Source organism: Pan paniscus, chromosome 9 (assembly GCF_029289425.2).
Source record: "Pan paniscus chromosome 9, NHGRI_mPanPan1-v2.0_pri, whole genome shotgun sequence".
Taxonomy (NCBI): domain Eukaryota; kingdom Metazoa; phylum Chordata; class Mammalia; order Primates; family Hominidae; genus Pan; species Pan paniscus.
Genome location: NC_073258.2, coordinates 71,112,497 through 71,134,999, shown reverse-complemented (window position 1 = coordinate 71,134,999; position 22,503 = coordinate 71,112,497). Strand labels below are relative to the sequence as shown.

The following is a 22,503-nucleotide window of genomic DNA, read 5'->3' as shown; positions in this document are numbered from 1 at the left end:
AGGCAGGAGGGAGAGGTAAGTGACCAGGTCAGGGAGAGTCCAGAGCTGTGCAGACCACACCTGGCCTCTTCCCAGTTCTCTTTGGCCACCCCCAAAAGGTATGTGCCACCTCTCGGCATCCTCCTGGCCAGCCACATGATTGAGGGGGGTAAGGCTCGATCCCTGGGTCTCCTTTGAGCGCCTGCTCTGTGCTGGGGGCAGCTGTCGCCAGCCCACAGGTGAGCAAGTCGTGGCTCCTGCAACTCAGGAGCTCACCACCAGGAAGGGGAGATGAGTCATGGAACCAAAGTAGGATGCTTGAAGGGCCTCGGAGCTGAGAGGAGGGACCTCGGATTGTGGGGGTTTCAAGTAAGGACGATCTTGCAGCTTAGCAGGGCCGGGCCCTCGGCTGGTGAGGAGACTGAGGGAGGAGGAAGAGCTGCACAACCCAGGCTGTGTCGGGCTGCGCTGATGGAGACTGTGCCTGGGGACCGTGCCTGGGGACTGTGGCTGGGGACCATGCCTGGGGACTGTGCCTGGGGACCGTGCCTGGGGACTGTGGCTGGGGACCATGCTTGGGGACCGTGCCTAGGGACGGTGGCTGCTTGACCTGGGCCTCTGGAACACAGGACTCCATCCAGAGCAGCCATGCTCACCGACCCAAGGGGGTGGCAGCACTAGGATCCCAGGGTCTGCATCTCCCTTCTCCCTGCCTGATGCTTATGGAGGGACGCTGGGCACTGCAGGGTTGGGGGCATCATGCCCCTGCAGCCCTTCCCCACTCCAGGTGGCATGCTGGCCTGTTTCTATCCTGATGTCACCTGCCTGCCCCGGCCGTCACTCACTCATTTCCATGTACTCTGGGGTGAGGCCCGCGAAGGGCTCCAGGTTGTAATCCACCTCGTACCGCTGCTTCCTCTTCACACACTCCTCGTGGTCAGGGGGGCTCTGCCGCTTCAGCTTCAGGTAGCGGATGAGCTTCTTCATCTTCCTGAGAGATGAGACATCATGCAGTTAGGTTTGCAGGAAGGTGAATTTGGGGGCTTGGGTCTGGCACCTCTAGTGATGTGTCTTTTTTTCTTTTTGAGACAGAGTTTCACTCTTTTTGCTCAGGCTGGAGTGTAGTGGCCCTGTCTCAGCTCACTGCAACCTCTGCCTTCTTGGTTCAAACAATTCTCTTGCCTCAGCCTCCCGAGTAGCTGGGACTACAGGCACATGCTGCCACGCCTGGCTAATTTTTTGTATTTTAAGTAGAGATGGGGTTTCACAGTGTTGCCCAGGCCGGTCTTGAACTCCTGAGCTCAGGCAATCTGCCCATCTGTGCCTCCCAAAGTACTAGGATTATAGGCATGAGCCACCGCGCCTGGCCTCCAGTGATATTTCTGTTTCTGCTTTAAATCCAGAATTTACTTGTTTGCCATCATTTCTTTATCGATGATCTCTTCTGCTCTTTCCCCAAAAGGCAGGGGGCAAGTGTCATGGCTTTGCTGGCTACAGAAGGAAACGGAGGTGCAGGGAGGGCAAACGACCACTTGTGAACCACAGGAGGGCCCAGCAGGCATCAGGGACACAAGAACAGTGGAGGCTGGTCATGCCCAGGTGGACTCCTGGGGAAGGACACAGATCATGGAAAATGGCCTGACAAGTTCTTGACTCCAGAGACCCAGCAGCCATTGGGGAGGTGGGAATGGGATATGGATTTCCGAAGGGTACAAGGTAACAACGAGGCCGAGTCCCCCAGCCTCCATCTGGAAACCCTGGGGAGCCAGCATCGGGCTTGGGGGCACCTGGTGGTACCCCCCATCCTCAGCCAGCATGGGGAGTGGGGTGTCATTCTGACTTCCTCTCCCTCCTTCGTCCAAAATGGGGTGGCTTTATTTTTTAATGTTTTTATTATTTATTTATTTTTTTGAGACGGAGTCTCGGTCTGTCGCCCAGGCTGGAGTGCAGTGGTGCGATCTCGGCTCACTGCAACCTCCACCTCCTGGGTTCAAGGGGTTCTCCTGCCTCAGCCTCCCAGGTAGCTGGGACTACAGGCGCCCACCACCACGCCCGGCTAATTTTTGTAGTTTTAGTAGAGGTGGGGTTTCACCATGTTGGCCAGGCTGGTCTCGAATTATTGACCTCAAGTGATCCGCCTGCCTCAGCCTCCCAAAGTGCTGGGATTACAGTTATGAGCCACTGTGCGCGGCCCTGTTTTTATTTTTTAAAACAGGGTCTCACTCTGTGGCCCATGCTAGAGTGCAGTGGTACAATCATAGCTCACTGCAGCTTGCAACTCCTGGGCTCCAGCGATCCTCCCGCCTCAGCCTCTTGAGTAGCTGGGACTACAGGCACGCACCAGCACACCTGGCTAACTTTTTATTTTTTGTAGAGGTGCAGTCTCGCTTTGTGCTCAGGCTGGTCTTGATTTCCTAGGCTCAAATGGTCCTTCTGCCTCAGCTTCCCAAAGTGCTGGGATTACAGGCGTCAGCCACCATGCCTGGCCTGGGGTGGCTTTTGCCCCACCTTCCCTCTGTGTCCTCCTTCTCTCCCTGCTTCTAGTGCCCCCATCTTGGTTGAGGCCCCGCGTCCACCCAGACCCCCGCAAGAGCCACCCACACACCCCTCCGCCTGGCCCCGCCTCTGCCGCTCTAACCCGCTGCAGCACACTCACGGGATGCCAATCTCGAACAGGTTGTTCTGGATCAGCTGTTTCCCCAGCATGATGATGCTGAGCTGGATGCATAGCTCCATCAGGCAGCCCCCTGGCGCACACTGTGGACAGAGAGCAGCATCAGCCACGCTACAGGGACACCGAGAGAGGGAACGCAGCCCTGCAGGGAGGCCCACCCTCATGCTGTGGGTTGACCTGCGTCCTCCAAAAAAAGACGCTCAGGTTCTAATCCCCGCCACCTGGGAACGTGGCCTTATTTGCAAAAAGGGTCTTTGCAAATGTAGTCAAGTCAGGGTGTTTTCATGCTGGGGTAGGGTGGGCGCCCATCTGAGGACTGATGTCCTCAGAAAAAGAGAAGGCGCGGGCACAGAGAGAAGAGGCAGCGTGAACATGGCGGCAGAGGGTGGAGAGGCAAGTAAAGGAACCATGAGGGCTTCCGTAGTCCCCAGAAGCTGGGAGAGGCAAGGCAGGTCCTCCCCTAGAACCCTTGAAGGGAACACAGCCCGGCTAACACCTGGATGTTGCACTTCCGACCTTCAGAACTGTAAGACCCCCATCTCTGTTACTTTAAGTCTGTGGGATCGAGTTGCGGCAGCCCCAGGAAACGGACACACTCCGCCTACAGGCTGCTGTGCTTAGGGCTGCGGATGGGAGCGGGGAGCGCACTGGGAGGGAGTAGGCAGGGGTGGGGCAGGGCCTCAGGGCGCCTCCTTTTTTCCAGGGCCACTGGCCGGTCCCATGCACCAGTCAGCATCCACTGGCTCTGCACCACCATGGCAGGCTGAGCCCCACAGGAGGCAGCAGCCACCCCTCTGAGGCCTAAGGTCCCTGACTCAGTGGGCCTTTGCCATCTTAGGCCTGGGACCCGGCAAGCAGGTGACAGTCAGAAACCTAGGTGGGCTGGAAGTTTAACTTGTCCAAGCAAAGAGAACACCAGTGATGCATGGTGACCCCTGAGGCACAGTAAACTTGTTCTGCATTCCAAATAAAACCTAACAAACCCCACACTTGTCTTGGAGAGCCATGCTTTCGGAAAAAGCAATTACACCATCTGCTTTATTATATGACTTTCTGACCCGGGACGAGTGTGACAGGGGATCATCACGTAAAAAGGAAAGAGCATTTCAGAAGCTTGGCGCAGATGCCCATTACTGTGGAGGAGGCCCGTGTCTTGGGCTGCCCAGGGGCCTGCATTCAGGTAGTCGAACCTCTAGGCTGCACTCCAGACAGCCAGATCACCCTGTACCTGATGTCCGCCCCATCCTCTATATCTTATTCCACAGGGTCTTTATCAAGAAGACTCACCCTCTTATTTTCTGATCAGCTGAATTACTCTGTGGGTTGGAAATGCTGAGACCAGAACCACTGATAGGCTCTGAAGCCCCAGCTTGGTCTGATGGAGCCCCTGGTTGTGGGACAAACAGTGGAGCAAGTCCATGGGCCGTGACAGAGGCTGAACCAGGCTGGCACAACCAGACCTTCTATGGCCAGGATCGCTGGGCAGAAAGCACATGCCACCAGCATGGTGTTTGAGGGTAAAGAGACAAGCATTTCAATGTCGAGTAAAAAAAAAAAAGTTAGCTAAGTTCTGTTTTGTCCTCATTAATTCATCTTTTTTTTTTTTTTGAAATGGTTCCTTGCTCTGTCACCCAGGATGAAGTGCAGTGGCGAAATCTCAGCTCACCGCAACCTCCATCTTCCAGGTTCAAGCGATTCTCATGCCTCAGCCTCTCGAGGAGGTGGGATTACAGGCATGCACCACCACACCCGGCTAATTTTTTGTGTTTTTAGTAGAGATGGGGTTTCACCATGTTGGCCAGGCTGCTCTCGAACTCCTGACCTCAGGTGATCCACCAGTCTCGGCCTCCCAAAGTGCTGGGATTACAGGCATGAGCCACTGCGCCCGTCCCTCATTAATTCATCTTAACCAGAACAGAAATATTCAGTCTCACAAAAAAAGAAAAGAAAACCAGATGTCATGTTTTTCTTTCATTAACTCTACAGCGACTTTATCCTTCTAGGTGATTCTATATGAACACACCAGATAAGATCAAAGCCCACCCCACCACGTCAGGGGAACAGAAAAGTTTCCAGCAAGAAGGAAAGAAACCCGCTGCTCTTTGCTGAACAAATGTGCTGCAGCTGCTTCTCCCAAGTGCACGGTGTAGACAAATCGTAAGCAAAACAGAAGGGGCCGCCAGAGATGAATAAAATTTCAGTTACCTCTTCCATTCGGAAGGAACGGAAAATGTACACATAGTCACCCGGGCGTCCGACAAACCTGAAACGATGGGGGAGGTCGTTAGAGAGAAGATGAGCCCCTGGCTCAGCTCGGGGAGAGACCCCCAAGTGGGGACTGTGCAGCGTGTGAGTCCTGCAGGCCGAGCCTCAAGGGTATCTACAGGCGGCCCTCCCTGCCTGGTGCATCTGCTAAAAGATGACCACAGTGGTTTTCACTGGTCAAAGGTTGGATTCCCAAACCCAGAGAGGGATCAGAAAAAGGAACTTCTTCAATGAGAGGCCACGAGACTGAGAGGCAGCGGGAAGGGGCCCAGGAGGGGATTAAGGCAAAGACCACCTCGGCCTGAAGACTGCAAGCTGTTGCGCTAGCTGCCTGGGACTCAGGATGTGCCGCTGGCACAGTGGGGTCCATGGACAGCTGGCACAGAAGCACTCTGGGGACCTTGGGCAGCTGGGGCAGGTGGTGGCCAAAGGCCACCCTGGGTGGGGATAGACAGCCTCTCGGCTTTCTAGGGGCTGGTGTGGGGCGTGTAGGCTTCCAAGAGCCTGCTCCATCCTGGATGCGCTCGGGGGCACTGGACCCCTTGGTGGGGCCCTGGGACCCTGGGCCAGGAGGGTGGGCATGTCACTGGTGAATCACATGATGTGGAGGAGGCAGCCTTTTTGGGGGCTCTGAGATCAGACCAGCCAGTCCCTTGCAGGAGTGGTGGTGGGGGTGGGGGGCATCATTGTGGGTGGGCCGCAGGCCCCACCACAGCCTGGGATGGCTCCAGAGGGCCCAGGCGTGGAAGGTTTCACCCCTCCAGGAGCTGTGAAGAGGGCTCAAGTGGCCAGCAGCCGCATTTCCACACCCTCCTCTCTCCTTGTCCCCACTTTGTGGACTCCTCCCTACGTGGACTCCTCCCTACCTGCCGTGGGAGCACCTGGAGCTGGCTTCTGGGGTTCTCTGCCTGGACTTCCTCCTGCTGGAGCTTCCCACTGCCTGGAGTCCCTGGGGTCCCCTCTGCCCAGGGTCCTCACTGCCTGGGGTCCCCACTGCCCGGGGTCCCCACTGTCCGGGGCCCTCACTTCCGGGTCCTCACTCCCCAGTCCTCACTGCCTGGGGTCCCCACTGCCTGGGATCCCCACTGTCTGGGGTCCCCACTGCCCAAGGCCCTCACTCCCCGGTCCTCACTGCCCGAGGTCCTCACTGCCCGGGGTCCTCACTGCCCAGGGCCCTCACTCCAAGGTCCTCACTGCCCGGGGTCCTCACTGCCCGGGGCCCTCACTGCCAGGTCCTCACTCCCCGGTCCTCACTGCCTGGGGTCCCCACGGCCCGGGGTCCTCACTGCCCAGGGCCCTCACTCCTGGGTCCTCACTCCCCGGTCCTCACTGCCTGGGTTCCCTGCCACCTGGACTCCCTGCTGCCCAGGGTCCCGCTGCTCTGGAGCCTCAGCAGGGCCCAGGCCTTCTCCCTGACCCTCTTTGGCTGTGGGTGCCATGGTGTCTGCCCTGCCCCGGGCTCCAGGTGCCCCCGACCTGTGGGGAGGGAGAGCCCTCTCCTGGACCTGGGAGAAGCGAGATGGGGGAAAGGCTGAAGATGTCCCTACCGGCCTTTGAAGAACGCCACGTAAAAGATGGGGGTGTAGGAGTTCACAAACTTCAGCAGGAAAGCCTTGAAGATCAGCCTCTCCTCAAAGCTTTTCTCCGTCTTTGGGACCTCTAGAGGGAGGGGTAGGATGATACTGAGGCTGTGGCTGGGATGGCCCCCAACAGCCTGCCTGGTCCAGCTTCTGGCTGGCCACTGGCACAGTCACTCAGTCGGCTCTCATAGGCGCACCATGGCCTGTGCTCAGGATACCCATTGAGAACCAGGGAGCTGGGGCCCAGAGAAGTTAAGCAACAAACTCAAGGATGCACAGCAAGAGGCAGGCGACTCCAGCTGCCTGAGTCCAGGCCATGGGTACCTGGAACATGGGCACTCACCGATCTTGGTGAGCCATCGGGCTATGCAGCCATACACCTCGTCCAGGAGGATGATGACCACTAGGTTGATGATGACCGCGGTGGCTGTGACTGTGACCCGGATGTTGGACCGCACGGAGGGGGAGGAGTTCATGGCCAAGGCGGCGGCCATGGAGATTCTGTAGATGATGACGCCGAGGACGATGGCAAACGTCACTGCAATCTGCAGGGGGGAAAGGGGCACTCTTGGTTGGGGGCCCACCCAGGACCTTCCTGGGCCTGCCCCATCTGCTCCCTCAGTCCAGCTGTCCCCCAACCTTCCTGCTCTTCTGCTTCAAAACAAGCACTGACATTTCTTGGGCACCTGCCAAATGCCAGGGGCTTTCTGTGCATTAACCCACCAGAGACAGATGGACGAGGGGCTAGTTTCTGTTCCATGGACAAGGACACTGAGGTTCAGAGAGGTTACGTAGACAGGCCAGGTCACCCAGCTCAGGAGCTGGGATTTACCAGGCAGTCTGCCCAAGCCTGCAGTTCACAAGATCTTTGTGCTACCATCGTCCCGGAGCCCAGGCACCGTCCCCAAGCACAACCCAGGACACAGTATGGCCGCCATGCCAGTGGCTTGTCCCAGAGCAGACTGACTGCGGGATGGGGCTTCTCCCCCAACCCATGGTGAGCTCAGGGACATCCTCAGGTGGTGCAGGGCTGAGGTGTGCCTCTCTCACAGCCACCTCCCAGGGACTCCCCTGGTAAAGGAGGCAGGTGTGGCCTGGGATGGGGCAGGGCTTTGGGTCTGGCTGGAGATGCTTTGGGTCCCTTCTCCCAGCCAGCAGCACCCTTCTAGCTCTCCCACCAGAGTGAGCCCCTCCTCTTGCCAAACGTACCGTGGGACCAGAACATTCCATAAAACTTGGGTTGGTGGTTGCCTGAGAAACCGTGGTGGGAGTTGGCTACAATGACAAGATTGTTCCACACACCTCTGTCTGTCTGTCTGTCTGGGCTCCCTCGCCCTGCCCTGCCCCGCCCTGCCCAGGGGTGTGGATGCCCCATTCTGAGCCCTCATTGAGGATGGATGGACCGAGGGCTGGGCAGGAGAAGCACACAGCAAAGCCAGGCTCCTCACCCAGGCGTGAAACCACCCGCAGGACACAGGCTCTGTCTTGTCACCCTGTGTCCCCGTGTTCCAGGAAATCGCATATTTGCTCCCATGCAAGGGTGCAGAGGGCAGGTTCAGTCCCTGCTGGCACAGTCACAGGTGGCTCCCAGGACTAGCAGGCCCAGGAGGCCTGGGGCTGCCCTGTGTGTCTCCCAGTTGCAGCCTGGGATGGGTCTGTTTGCCCCAGAGGGAGTCTGCAGCTTTCAGAAACCTAGAAAAGCTCTTATTTCATGTTCTGGGCCGTTACCACCGGCTTCTGCAGGCATCTGCCAGTGACACATGGTGACTGCACCCTGCCCAGGAAAACGCCTGCAGCCCTCACCACACCCTGACGAAGGAGCAGCCCTGCTGCGAGGCGTGGGGACCACTCCCTGGCCAGCTCCGGGGAACAAGGGCTTTCCTTGGAAAACCCCTCGGTCCTGCCAAGAGGCCTCCAGGATGTCTGTCCCCGTGCCAGCATGCGGAGGTGCAGCTGGAGCGCCAGGCCTGTGGGTGACTCAGCGAGGGAGGCCCTCCACCCCAGCGGGCGCGTCCCCTGCCCTGCCACGGGGCAGTCGGGCCCACAACAGGCACGCCCTGCAGCAGGCTCCCTTCCAATCTCCCTGGTCCATCTCCCCCGCATCCCCAGGACCAGGGGCGTGTGGGGCACATCCTAGGTGCTCAACCAACGTTTGTTCGCTGAATGAAACTCCCAAGTTGAAGACAAAGCTGTGTCCTCTTCAACCCTATGAAGCCCTTGTGACAGGGGTTTACCAGTACGTCAAGGCTGGGAAAAGAGCCGGCTACTTCCCTATCCAATATCCTCTGTCTTTCCTCTACCATCCCGCCTTGCTGAGACGGCAGTGTGTGCTCATTCCTGAGCCTCCCTGCAGAGGAGGTGGCCACAGTTCTGACCAATGAGATGCAAGCAGAGGTGTGGTAGGTCTTCTGTGAAAGCACCTTCAGACAGGGGCTGCCACCCCTGGCCCATCTCTTCCCCCGCCCTTCCCCTTCTTCCAGCCTGGAGAGTGGAAGTGATGCTGGAGGTGCAGCAGCCATGTTGTGACCAAGAGGGGACCCACTCCTAGGACAGGCGAGCAGAAGGTCAGAGAAGCCAGTGACTGATGGCATCGTGGGGCCACCAGACCAGCACTAGACGGCCACCTCCTTCCCGGCCCTGCATTGGCCCTTCTGCGACAATGCTGCTGCTTCTGCAGTGGGAGTGGCTGAACCTCAGGCTAGCCTCCCCTGGGTGAGGGATGGGGAGGCTCCGGTTATCTCCCAACCCCCTAGCCTGGCGCCTGGCCAGAGGGGACACATCCCCTCAACACGAGGCCTGGTGCCCTCCCACCAAGTCACCGAGAGCACAACAGCCCCCAGCCCCCACCGAGGGGGTCCCCTTCTCCAGGTAAGGGGGATGAGCAGGCCCCACCACTGAGGCCACCCTCCTCTGGACTTCTTTATGTCGGCCAGCGTCCCTCTTACTGTACCTAAGAGCATGAGGGGACACTGGATCTTCCCACTTCTTCCATGACTTGGTCAGGGGGCCCTTGGCCCCTCACTCAACCCAGAAAACAAAGACAGCCCCCCGCCTCTGTCTCTCCAAGTTCCTACAGAATGGCATGGATCTTGGAGCAGACAGTCTGACTGGCACCAGCTTCTGCAGGCATATGCCAGTGACTACATGGTGACCACAGCCACCACCTCTGGCTGGCGCTGGAGGAGAAGTGCAGCCTTCTGGCTTTAATTTCTGTATCAGCAGGAGGGGGATGGTACCAGGACTGGCCAGTGACGAGACGCTCTGGTGAGGCCCTCAGTACACAGCTGCCAACCTGGGCTCCAGTACCAGGACTCGGGGCTAGGTGGCCACAGGAGGCGCTGCCTTCAAGCTATTGGGCTGGACAAGGGCAGGGTCATTTGTAACATGACCACGGCTGGCTCCGAGTACTTGGGGGGTGATGGAAACACAGCTAGCAGGCGGCCAAGGCCGAATCCATTGGGGGTTGAAGTCCCTGGGATTGAAATCCCCTAAAAGCCACAAGATGTTTGCCCACGAGCCACGTCACAGACTTGTGGTCCCTGAGTAGCACTATCGTGTCCTGTCTGCATGTTATTTATTTAATAGTTTTCTTTTTTAAAATTTTAAAAAATTTGTTTTTACTTAATTTAATGCTGATGCCTGTATCAGGGCTCAAGTCATGTTTTGGTCACAAAATAAACATAAACAGGTTTTTTTTTTTTTTTTTTTTTGAGACAGGGTCTCGCTCTGTCACCCATACTGGAGTGCAGTGGCGTGACCACAGCTCACTGCAGCGTCGACTTCTCAGTCTCCAGCAATTCTCCCACTACAGCCTCCCGAATAGCTGGGACCACAGGTGCGCACGACCACACCAGCTAATTTTTGTATTTTTGGTTTTGCCATGTGGCCCAGGCTAGTCTCAAACTCTTAAGCTCAAGCAATCTTCCTGCCTCGGCCTCCCAAAGTGCTGGGAATACAGGTGTGAGCCACTGCACCCGGCCCATTTAATGGTTTTCTTAAAAAGTCTTCAGTTTCATCTTAAATGATATCTTTGAATCCCAGGCTTGAATTACTAGATACTCAAATAATTGTGTCTCTCAAAATGAAAGCTGTGTATCAGGGACCACAGAAATCATCTCATGTACTCCCTGGCGTGTGAAGCCCCCACTGGGGGTCACTTTGGAACCCTGGTCTCTTCCCATTTTAGGGGTAGTGGTGAGTCTTCCCCACCCACTGCCCTGAGGAGATGGGGCTGGCGCACCCTGGGACCAGTGGCACCACCGTGTGAAAGGCTGAATCAGGTCTTGGAGGACACCAATCGCATCCTTTTTTTTTTTTTTTTTTTGAGACAGAGTCTTGCTCTGTCACCCAGGCTGGAGTGCAGTGGTGTGATCTTGGCTCCCCGCAACCTCTGCCTCCCGGGTTCAAGCAATTGTCCTGCCTCAGCCTCCTGAGTAGCTGGGACTACAGGCATGCACCACCACACCAGCTAATTTTTGCATTTTTAGTAAGAGACGGGGTTTCACCATATTGGCCAGGCTGGTCTCGAACTCCTGACCTCAAGTGATCTGCCTGCCTCGGCCTCCCAAAGTGCTGGGATTACAGTCGTGAACCACCACGCCCGGCTGAAGCCAATCACTTCCTTGCGGTTTCCCCTGACTTCATCTGGCCTTAACCTTCTGGAACTTACCATGAAGATGATAGAGACCAAGTTAGTGAGGTAGGCTGGGAACCGATCTCTCCATGTCAGCTTCACTTTGTCAGTCTACAACACAAAACAATGCCCGTCACTGTCTGGAACCGTCACGATGAGACATCTCTGTGTGTCAGCGTGGGTGCATGTGCGTGCGTGCATGGGCCCAGGGACAACTTGAACAACAGAAATACTCAGAGAAACCTCAAAAATGCCCACAGGTGATGAGCCAGTGCAAACGCATAGGGTTCCAAGAAGCATTTCGGGGTTTATCACCTATGTCACAGGATAACGGGAGCAAGAACCGTTTAACACTGTGATTCCTCTGTGTGTAGGACATTGTAATGCCAGCTGCCTTTCTAAAGACTGTTGGACCCACGTCTGGGAGAAACCTGGACTTGGAGTCCATTTCTTCAGCTAAAAGTCTCACTTCTAGGTCTAGAAGATGGAAGATGTTTTCCCAGTGCCACCCAGACCATAATAGTTATTTTTCCTTTGTGGAGCAAGTTGAAACAAGCAGCTAGCACTACAAGTTAAAACGTCGTCTGCGGTGACACATGGCCTGAAGGCTCTCAGAACCCAGGTTGGCTTGGTCTGGAGAAACCCTAGGTAGAAGCTCATCACTAATCCGGGATGTTTCAAATGGGGGTGGATTTTTCCATGGGAAAATGCATGTATTAGGTCACAGAATGCAGACGGGCATGACACCGGAGGCCACTCGTTCTGGGGTGGGTGGCATGCATGTTAACGAGGAGACCAAGAAACACTTGCAGGCAGTTGTGACAAGCACGTTTCACGAGCTCCAAGTCAAGCCAGAGCCCCACCCCCGTCCCCGCCACCGCCACCGCAGACCCACCATAGCCATGCAGTGCCATCGCAACATGCCGGGCTCACTGGGTGCCGAAGGAAGACAGAGAAACACGGATGTGAATGTTAAAAAAAAATATACAACAGTTTGTTGAGGAAAAACACAATCGACTTTGATTGCCTGCAAACAGTCAAGACGCACGCTGCCCGCAAAATAGAAAAGTACCAATTTCACCCCCGCCATGGCTGTCTTAACCCTCTGCTTCCATTTGTTTGTTGACTCCTCTGGAATATGCCGGCGCTTCTGAGGGGGGGTGGGGGAAAGAGAGCACCGTGCGGTGAAGCGGGAGGCGGCACCGCAGACCGCGGGGCCCAGGGAACCGTCCCCATCTTGGCAGCAGGCTGGCCCCTCCTGGTGCGGGCCGTAAGCTCACTGCCAAGGCTGACTCAGGTTCTGGGCGTTTTAAACAAGTAAGAGACGGCAGAGACCTACGTTCGGAAAGAACATCTGTAACAAAGGTGGTGGAGACGGGAGAGACTCCAGCACGCACCCTCCACTGGACCGCGTCATGCCCCATCTCACAGATGGTGGCTGGATTCCAGCGGGAGGTAGTGGCCAAAGGCGCAGGTCACCACCAGCATCTTATGACAGCAAGAAGGAAGCCACACCCAGAAGCCCAAGCTCATCCGCCAATTAGGTGGTGGGTCTCTTTCCATAAACGAATTCAGTGCCATAGCTGGAGGGAAATCAAAACCGCAGAGCAGCCACTGGGAGCCAAATGAAACGGAGGAGGAAATAAAGGGTACGGCCCGTCAGAAGCAGACAGGGCCTGGGGGTGCCTCTGAGCTCTGCAAAAGTAAACCCCCATGCCTCTGTTGCTTTCATGTGATCAGAGAGCCTGGGCTGAAACCAAGCCACGGGCCACAGAGGCGGAGGGACCCTGTATCCAAGAGGTGGCTTCCTTCCGGCACCTGTTGCCCAGATTCGCTGTTGTGGCTTGGTTAGGTCCCTTGCCTTAAATGGACATAGTGTGTGCCACAAAAGCCCTTTTCTGCCCCTTAGGAAGGAATTAAATACCCACCTATGCTCACTGTAAGAGGTGCGACCACACAACTACAGGGTGGGCTGTCTTGGAGGCCACACACTGACTCCTGAGACATCTTCACCCAGGCTTGGGGGCCGGGATGCCGCCCTGAAAACACGCCGGATGCTTGCAGGGCCTTAGAGATGGTGGCATCCAGGCCTTTTGCTTTCCCAGGAGGGAATGAGGGGCGCAGAGGGCCTGAAGGGCCGGGGCAGAGGGCAGCTGGCACCCGGACGTGCACATCCGATGTGTTAAGTCAGACAGACAGTCTCTTTATTTTAGGGCGATAACTCCTGCTTTTATAGTTGTATTCTGTTGAGTCCTGCTCAGACCCTCAGGGGTGTTTAAAAATACATACTTCTGGCTGGGCACAGTGGCTCGCACCTGTAATCCCAGCACTTTGGGAGACCGAGGCGGGTGGATCACCTGAGGTCAGGAGATCGAGACCATCCTGGCTAACACGGTGAAACCCCGTCTCTACTAAAAATACAAAAAATTAGCTGGGTGTGGTGGTGGGCGCCTGTAGTCCCAGCTACTCGGAAGGCTGAGGCAGGAGAATGGCGTGAACCTGGGAGGCAGAGCTTGCAGTGAGCTGAGATCGCGCCACTGCACTCCAGCCTGGGCTACAAAGCGAGACTCCCTCTCAAAAAAAAAAAAAAAAAAGACATACTTCCTTCCTGGCTATAGGAGGACCGAGCTGTACCCCAGATTCTCATTGTATTTGAAGAGCTGGGCCTTGAGAGGAGGCTTTCTAGAGCACCCACTTTACCCTCCAGATGGGATTTTGGCAACTGTAACCCCCGGCCACTTTGGACCTGTGAGCACTGTCCCCTGACACATTGACAAGGAAAGACAAACCCAGGGGTTTGTCCTGATCAGTCCCCAAGGCTGAAAGTGCAGATATGACACAAGGTCAGGACCTGTGAGAGCTCCCTTGACTGCCCTCATCCCTCCAAGGGTCAGTGCGGGCGTCTCCAGCCTCCGTTAGAGGCTGACAAGGCCAGGAGCTCCATGCCTGCTTGTCCCACATCATGTGAAAAACACCATTAAATAAACTTTGCTGGGCACGGTGGCTCACATCTGTAATCCCAGCACTTTCGGAGGCCAAGGCGGGTGGATTTCTTGGGGTCAGGAGTTCGAGACCAGCCTGGGCAACATAGTGAAACCCGTCTCTACTAAAATACAAAAAATTAGCTGGACACGGTGGTACGCGCCTGTAGTCCCAGGTACCCGGGAGGCTGAGGCATGAGAATTGCTTGAACCTGGGAGGCGGGGGTTGCAGTGAGCCGAGATCATGCCATTGCAGTCCATCCTGAGCAACAGAGAGAGACTCTGTCTCAAAAAACAAACAAACAAACATACAAACAAACAAAGCCGGCAAGCACCTCTGGAGGTCTTCGAGAGTCCTGGCTGCACATATGACTTAATTTGAATGAGACATTTGGGGAAAAAGAAAAGCAATTATTATAAAAAGACGATGACCTCAAGAACATTGCAAAACATGTCTCACCCTCATTCTCACAGTCTGAGTGAAACAAGGAACTGGCCATTTGCTCAGGGGTGCTGGTTTGGCAAAGGCTTCTGTTTCATTGCTCGGCATAGAACAGGAGGGGTGTACTGTGAAAAAGCTTTGAAGCTTCAAAGCCACGTGGTTCCTGTGGTTGAAATGCTGGCTAAAACTTGAGATCACCCTCAGGATACATCATGACAAGAGATCTAGAGGAGGTTTGACAAACTATAGCCCTTTGGCCAAATCTGGCCCCCTGTCTGTTTTTGCAAATAAAGTTTTATTGGAACACAGTGTGTGGAACACAGGCCCATGTGTTTACCTACTGTCTATGGCTCCTTTTGCTGCTACCATGGCAGAGTTGAGCAGCCGCAACACGGGGTTACACAGCCTACAATATTTGTTCTCTGGGCTGATCCCAGGTCTACATGGTTGATGAACACAGTGTTTTATTGCTGGGAAAGTTAACCCACAGTGGCCACCATACCTCTTTGTTTCTGGACTCTTTCTTCAGAGACTTCTCCAAGACTCTGGCTTCGTATTCAGCTCTAGGATGATCCTGTGAATGAAACCAAGTCAAGACAGAGTCCTTGTTAATTGTGAGTCTGAGCTCCTCAGCGTGAGCATACTTGGCAAATCAGTCCATGTATTAGCCTCGGGCACCCTTTGGGTCCAGTTCATAGTTGGCTGCTGAATATTTCCAGTGTAATCACCCCATTTGTGGTCTGGATAGTGACCCAGGATCATCCCGCTTGTGGGGAACCCCAGCCCATTGGGAGGGCCACCGAATCTGGCCTCTGTGTCCTCCTGGAGGTGGAGAAGCCTATACCAGGCTGCAGTGAACACCCAGCCATGAACTGGCCCTGCGAACATTCTACGGGGGAGCTGTGGGGGTCAGAAGAGACGCAGTAAGTGTCGGCAAGCGCAGGAAGCCCAGAGGTGCCAGGCCTTGGGGAGCTCAGCGCAGGTCAGCGAAGGGTGCTGGAAGGAAAGAACAGGTTAGGAGAGACCAGAGGTGGGGAGAAAGCAGAGACCCCGCCCGCATGGAGGAACCATGGGAACTGCGTGGTAGAAAGAGATTAGGTGCAAGAGAAGGTCCCTCTCCCAGGGAGATAGGCCGTGGGAAGATAGAGGAGCGACAAAAAGTTCCAAACCTTGACAGCCTCCTTCAGGGAACCAGAAAAGTAAAAACAAAAACACAAAGATGTCATTACTTAGGTTGTTATTTTAGAAATAGGACCTGTCCACTAAAGACAACTTTTTTTTTTTTTTTTTTTTTTTTTTGAGATGGAGTCTTGCTCTACTGAGCAGGCTGGAGTGCAATGGCGCGATCTCGGCTCACTGCAAGCTCTGCCTCCCGGGTTCAAGTGATTCTCCTGCCTCAGCCTCCTGAGTAGCTGGGATACAGGCGCCCGCCACCATGCCTGGCTAATTTTTTGTATTTTTAGTAGAGACAGGGTTTCACCCTGTTAGCCAGGATGGTCTTGATCTCCTGACCTCGTGATCCGCCCTCCTCGGCCTCCCAAAGTGCTGGGGTTACAGGCGTGAGCCACCGCGCCCGGTCCTAAAGACAACTTTCTTAAGAATTAGGATGGAGGTAAATGGATACAGGTGAGCCGGGATGGGTGGGTGACCCTGGGTTCCTTTAAGGTTCACTGCTGCTTGAGGGTGACTGTGGACAGTGGCCTTTGTAGCTGTGGCCTTTCCCATGGTTTTGGAAATTCCCCAAATTTCCAAATTTCAGTGCTGGACTGAAACATCTCAGATTCAGCTAAGGCACACATGGGCCACATGATAGGAGACAAGTGTCCTTCTGCTTCATTACCAAAGTCTGGGGTTCAGGCTATGTGGAGGGGCGGCCCCCGTTGCCTGAGGTTATTACTCCCAAAGGAGTCCCTGACCAGCCGCTGGGGGTGCGAGTGGCTCACTTTGGGAAATTCATTCGGGCTCCTTGGCACTGTGTGTGCCCAGTGACTTCGGTTATCACCCCCAAAATCAAGATCCCAAGCCATCAGGGTCAGGAGATCAGGGAATGGGATCCCAAAGGGTTGAACAAAGGGGACTGGGCCTCACCGCCAACTTTCCCCAGCCACAGGGACATCACAGAAGGGACATTTGAAATTGACTTCTGAACAAGATGGTGACTGCTTTTTTTTTTCTATTTGAATCTTTCTAATTGAAACGGCAAGGGAAGAGACCACCCAGAGAGCTCCCTCCATGGACAGGGCTCTGGGCTCTGTCCCCACTCTGCCCCGCAGAGCTGTGTGCTGTGGACAGGTTGCATTGATCTTTGTCTGGTCATTTGTGGACAGGATAATGAGATCGGCTGAGGAAGAGGGTGGAGGCTGTTGTCTGGGCAGATAAAGATGTCGCCCAGTGGCCACTAGCTGGGCAGCTGTTTATGGGGCACTGACTGTGTGCTAGGTCAGGTTCTAAGTGCTTTATATCTATTGATCCATTGAGACCCTACAAATGCCATCAAGTGAGGACACTGAGGTACAGGGATGTTAAGCAATTTGCCTGGGGTCACACAGCAAGGCTGGTGCCAAATCTGGATGGAACTCTGGCAGCCTGGCCCCAGAGGCCCGTCTTGTACCCTGTGAGCTGCTGTGCTTCTCCCAGAAAACTCTAATCCCCTTGTCTGTTGACAATATTGTCAACCCAAAGCTGGCACATTTGGCTGAAGAGTGACCCTTGGGTTCAGTCTGAGAGGGAGCAGATTGTGTGAGAAAAGACAATAGAAAAGTTAAAAAAAATTTTTTTTTAAAGAAAAAAGGCCTTTAAAAGAAAAATATCTTTAGAAAGAAATGTCTACATTACAATAAAAATGCATGAAAAAGTTCTTTTTTTTTAAAAAGGGAGCATGTGTAGCCTGGGCAACATAACAAGAACCTGACTCTTACAAAAAAATTAAACGATTCGCCAGGCATGGTTGTGTGTGTCTGTAGCCCCAGCTACTTGGGAGGCTGAAATGGGAGGAGGGCTTGAGCCCGGGAGGTCAAGGCTGCAGTGAGCTATGATCATGCCATTGCACCGCAGCTTAGGTGACAGAGGGAGACCCTGTCTCCCAAAAAGGGGGGAGCACGTTTTATAAAATTAAATAGTGGTCAGCGTGGTTGCACCTTACAGCGCGTGCATGAGGTCACCTCTGTTATGCACCAAGGCTAATTGTGGGGACTGTTACTCCTTTTCATTCCCACCTACCCTGAAGGGAATTCCTGCTGGACTTGGGATCCCTGGGAGTATGGTTCACCTGGCACCCCAGGGGCCACGTAATATTGAATGTCCCTCTCTCTGGAGTATGAAGATGCCCAACACTGGCTTTCCCTCTATGTTAGTAAAGGATCCGTTCCCTCTTGTCAGCCACGCCCAGCTGCAGGCACAGAGCTGGCTCCAGGGAACGTGGGTTTGGCACCCGGGGAGGCAGATGCTCACGGCCACTTTTGGAGACCCATGGGCAGTGTCCATTTCCTCTCCACCCCCACGGGTGGTGCCGACAGCCCAGGCAGCCCCCAGACGCGATGAGGTCAGTGTGGTGAGCCCTGGCATGTGCCTGAGACCACGCTGGTGGCTGGGTGTCCATGTGAGCATGGGGATGAAAACACTTCAGCAGACAGGGAGTGGTCACTTTGGCCATGGAGGGTGTTCGGAACGCCAGGGTGTTGAGTGGCGAGGCAGGCAGGGGGTGGGGGACGGGGGGCGGCCTTGCCTCAGCTTGGACCAGAAGTGCTTTCTGACCTTGGGCCTCTGGGTAAGTCCCAAGGAGGTCCTGGGGTAGGGGGAACGTGGGGGAAGGGCGTGATATGCACGGCGGCAAACCCACTGACCTCCTCCTCCTCAAAGCCCGTGAGGTCCCAGCGGTAGTTGAGTCGCATCTGTTTCCGCTTCCAGTGCTCCATGAAGGTGGCAGCTGCGGGCAGGGGCAAAACCAGAGTCTCTGATGACATAAAGGCGTTTTTTTTTTTTTTTTTTTTTTTTTTTAGAAAGAGTTTTGCTCTTGTTGCCCAGGCTGTAGTGCAATGGCGCAATCTCCACCCACTGCAATCTCGCCTCCTGGGTTCAAGCGATTCTCCTTCCTCAGCCTCCCGAGTAGCTGGGATTACAGGCATGCGCCACCACACCCAGCTAATCTTTGTATTTTTAGTAGAGACAGGGTTTCACCATGTTGGCCAGGCTGGTCTCGAACTCCTGACCTCAGGTGATCCACCTGCCTTGGCCTCCCAAAGTGTGGGGACTACAGGCGTGAGCCACCGCGCCCAGCCAAGGCATTCTTTTCTTTATCAGTGTTTGGTGAGCGAGGGTGATGTACTGGGCTGAGAACTTCATGTGAATTCACCTGTTCAGCCCTCCCGCCAATCCTGTGAAGCAAGAGCCGTCATTCTCCCATTTTACAGATGAGGAAACTGAGGCATAGGACACTCAAGTCCCGACCGAGGTTACCCAGCTAGTCAGTGAGGGATGGGCAGCATGGTCTGAGAGCCCGTGCCTCAACCATCCTCCCCCATTGCTCTCGGGGGCCCCGGTTCGGAGGTCAGGAGGAACGAGGGTTGAGCCCAGGCCACTCACTCACTCGGGCTTCAAACCACCCCAGGGGTCTGCCTGCTGAACCGCACTGGCAGCTGCTGCATTCAGCTTCATATTCCCAACAGACAGAGCATGGTTCAAATGCCGCCTCCTCCAGGAAGCCACAGATCATCCCCCTCAATGTGAGAAAAACCCAGCTCCTCTCGGGACCTTCTTCAGCCTGCATCTGTCTTGCCCACGGTGTCAGTGCTGCCTTCCATCAGGATCCCCGTCCCGTGACTTGTGTGTGAGGCAGGGATGGGGCCTCGTTCCCCTGGGCCCCCAGTTCCCAGAGGTGCCTGGGACAGACAGGTGCTCGAGTGGGCACCGAATGAGCGACTTTTGTGAGCACACAGCTTGCAAAAGGAGATGCCCTTGGCTGAACTGTTTATCCTGAACGCTTCTCCCTGCAGAAGAAAATCAGCAGAGGCTGAGGGGCAGAGGAATAGGAAGGCCACAGAGTTTCTCAGAGCTCACCATTCTCGAGCTGTTCCTTGCCAGGCACTGTTGGGAGCTGGTCAATCTACAGACCCCTCCAGGACAGGGCCGTTGCCTCTGTCTGAAGATGCTTAGTACAAATTTTAGGGCAATAATACCAGAGTTCAATACCAGCCACTGAGCTCTGTGACCTTGGGCAAGTTATTTAGCCTCTCTGTGCCTCTGTTTCCTCATCCATAAAATGGCCCTCTAATAATCAGACTGGGAGTATCAGTGAGGAAGTATCAGTGTGATTTAAGCCTCACGGTGATCATAGGAGGTAGGCGCTATTCCCATCCCCTTCATTTTACAGAGGGGGAAACTGAGGCACAGAGGGATCAAATGGCTTATCCGAGAAGCAGCAGCACTGTGCAAATAAAATGGGCTGTGCGACGGTGACCGTGCAGAGTGAATTCACAAATGTGGCCCTTAACTGAAGGCAGCGTGTGGCAGGAAAGAATGAAAGTCATGGGTGTGAACCTGGTTCAGAGGTCGTGAGTCTATGCATAACACATCCCATTCCCTTTAAGGCGAGGTGCGAATAGGGCTTCCAAGGATGCACGGGTTTGTCTAGGATGGCTACTGTATCGGCCGGCCCAGCCTGGAAATGGGAACCCCCCGCCGACCCCAGGTCTTTTCATAGCGGAGTAACTTAATCCTGAGACTTGCTCGCACAGGCAATGGAAAAGCTGAGAAGCCACACGGGGGATGGTGGGACCACCCAGAGATGACCCACAGCAGGAGCTGGCATCCATTTCAGGATGGCAGGACAGTAGGAGGTGCTCAGTGCCAATGCTGGAGCCAGAAATTGGAGCTGCCCAGAAGAAGCTGGGATCACGGAGGAAGGGCTTCCCAGGGGAAGTCAGAGTCTGGAGAAGACACAGTCATTGCTGGGGATGTCCCAGGAAGTGGAGGGAGATGGGGAGCAATATCTCTGCTGCTCCCTTCCTCCCACCTTCTGATTTCCCAAAAGGGCTTCCCACTGGCTGAACCTACTGGGAAGAGGGAGAGCCAGGAGCCTGGGGAACGCGCCTCCGCATGATGCAGAGCTGAGCAGGTGAGGGAATGGCTATCGCTGAAACACCTGCTGGAAACCCAGCCACTCAGCAGACACGCACTGAGCACCATGGCTGGTGAGGAGGGACACAGGGGGCCCAGCAGGAGGCCCCCAACCCCCAGGGCCCCTGACCCTCAGGAGGCAGACTGTGGGAGTGGCCTCTCTGTGGTGGGCACCCTCCCCAGGAGGCAATGCGGGGAGGTCTCTGCCTCCTTGAAGATGTCCTTTGGCCCCTGTAGCTGCTCTGGAGCAGTGGAGGAGGCCATCCATTCCCTGGTCTCTGCCTGGTCTGCAAGGCCCCCGATGTCTCCTCCACTGTGCTGTGAGAGCTGCCTCTTTCTGTCCTCCTCTGCCCGCCCAGGCCAACAACGCCCTTTTACGACGCTTTGTGGGGCCGAGCACTGCCCGGGAGGGCTGCTCCACGCACACCTGCAGAGTTGGCCTGTTTACCTGCTGTGATGGTTTGTATTGAGTGTCAACTTGATTGGATTGAAGGATGTAAAGTATTGTTTCTGGGTGTGTCTGTGAAGGTGTTGCTACAGGAGATTAACATTTGAGTCAGTGGAGGGGGAGAGGCAGACCCACCCTTCATCTGGGTGGGCACCATCCCCTCTGCTGCCAGTGTGGCTAGAAAAAGCAGGCAGGGGAAGGTGGAAGAGCACACTTGCTGAGTCTTCCGGCCTTCATCTTTCTCCCATGTTGGATGCTTCCTGCCCTTGAACATCAGACTCTGAGTTCCTCAGCTTTTGGACTCTTGGACTTACACTGGTGGTTTGTCGGGGGCTCTCACGCCTTCAACCATAGACTGAAGGCTGCACTGTCGGCTTTCCTACTTTTGGGGTTTTGGGACTCAGACTGATCCACTACTGATTTCCCTTCTCCTCCACTTGCAGACAGCCTATTGTGGGGCTTGACCTTGTGATCATGTGAGTAGTCGATTCTCCTGAATAAACTCCCTTTCATATGTGCAATATCCTATTAGTTCTGTCCTTCCAGAGAACCCTGACTCACGCACCTTGCCTGTCCCGGCCTCCCCAGCTCCTCCTCTTTCCCAGACTTGGCCTCCATTATGACACTCACCCCACTACCGCCCCGGCTCGCCCTCTCTGCACTGGCCAGCTTGCAGCATAACAACAGTCACCAGTTCACGAGGAGGTATCCGTGCACTAGCATTTTACACATATCAGTCAATCTCATCCTCACAACGACCGCAGGCAGGAAGGAGGATTCCCGTTCATAGATTTACAAACTGGAGACCATTTACAAAACTGAGATTCAGAGGCCCGAGTGCTGTGCCCAAGGTCAGCTGCAGGGGAGCAGCAGCCATTGGATTTGAACCTCATTCTCTTTGACTCCAGAGTCTTCACAGAACCACGATACTGGACCAACTCTCTGTGCAGATATTTAACTTTCCTTAAGAAAATAATAGCTGTAGCATCACAAATCTGATTATTAAAGCATACCATCTTATGGATGAGGAAATGGGGGCACAGAGAGGTTAAGTAACTTGCCTAAGGTCACAGAGCTTGGTGGCTGGTATTGAACCTTGGTATTCTTTCTTTCTTTTTTTTTTTTTTTTTTTGAGAAGGAGTCTCTCTCCATCACCCAGGCTGGAGTGCAGTGGTATGATCTCAGCTCACTGCAACGTCTGCCTCCTGAGTTCAAGTAATTCTCCGGCCTCAGCCTCCCAAGTAGCTGGGACTACAGGTGCATGCCACCACGCCCGGCTAATTTTTGTAGTTTTAGTAGAGACAGGGTTTCACCGTATTGGCCAGGCTGGTCTTGAACTCCTGGCCTCACGTGATCTGCCTGCCTCAGCCTCCCAAAGTGCTGGGAT

At 54.9% G+C, this 22,503-nt stretch overlaps 1 protein-coding gene across 4 annotated transcripts in view; it reads right to left on the bottom strand.

The window, feature by feature from the left end:
• The window catches only part of ANO1 (anoctamin 1), a 203,460-nt gene that overhangs the window by 21,783 nt on the left and 159,174 nt on the right, over positions 1-22,503 (bottom strand). For 3 of the 4 annotated variants that reach the window (XM_055093699.2, XM_055093700.3, XM_055093701.2), the window contains 8 exons: positions 18,397-18,479; positions 15,057-15,128; positions 11,168-11,242; positions 6,842-7,043; positions 6,466-6,577; positions 4,859-4,916; positions 2,636-2,736; positions 825-970 (listed from right to left, as the gene is read on the bottom strand). In XM_055093699.2, coding sequence (XP_054949674.1) covers positions 825-970; positions 2,636-2,736; positions 4,859-4,916; positions 6,466-6,577; positions 6,842-7,043; positions 11,168-11,242; positions 15,057-15,128; positions 18,397-18,479 — 849 coding nt within the window. Of the gene's footprint in view, positions 1-824; positions 971-2,635; positions 2,737-4,858; positions 4,917-6,465; positions 6,578-6,841; positions 7,044-11,167; positions 11,243-12,203; positions 12,282-15,056; positions 15,129-18,396; positions 18,480-22,503 lie in introns of all 4 variants that reach the window. The other variant, XM_055093698.2, reaches the window with a different exon arrangement.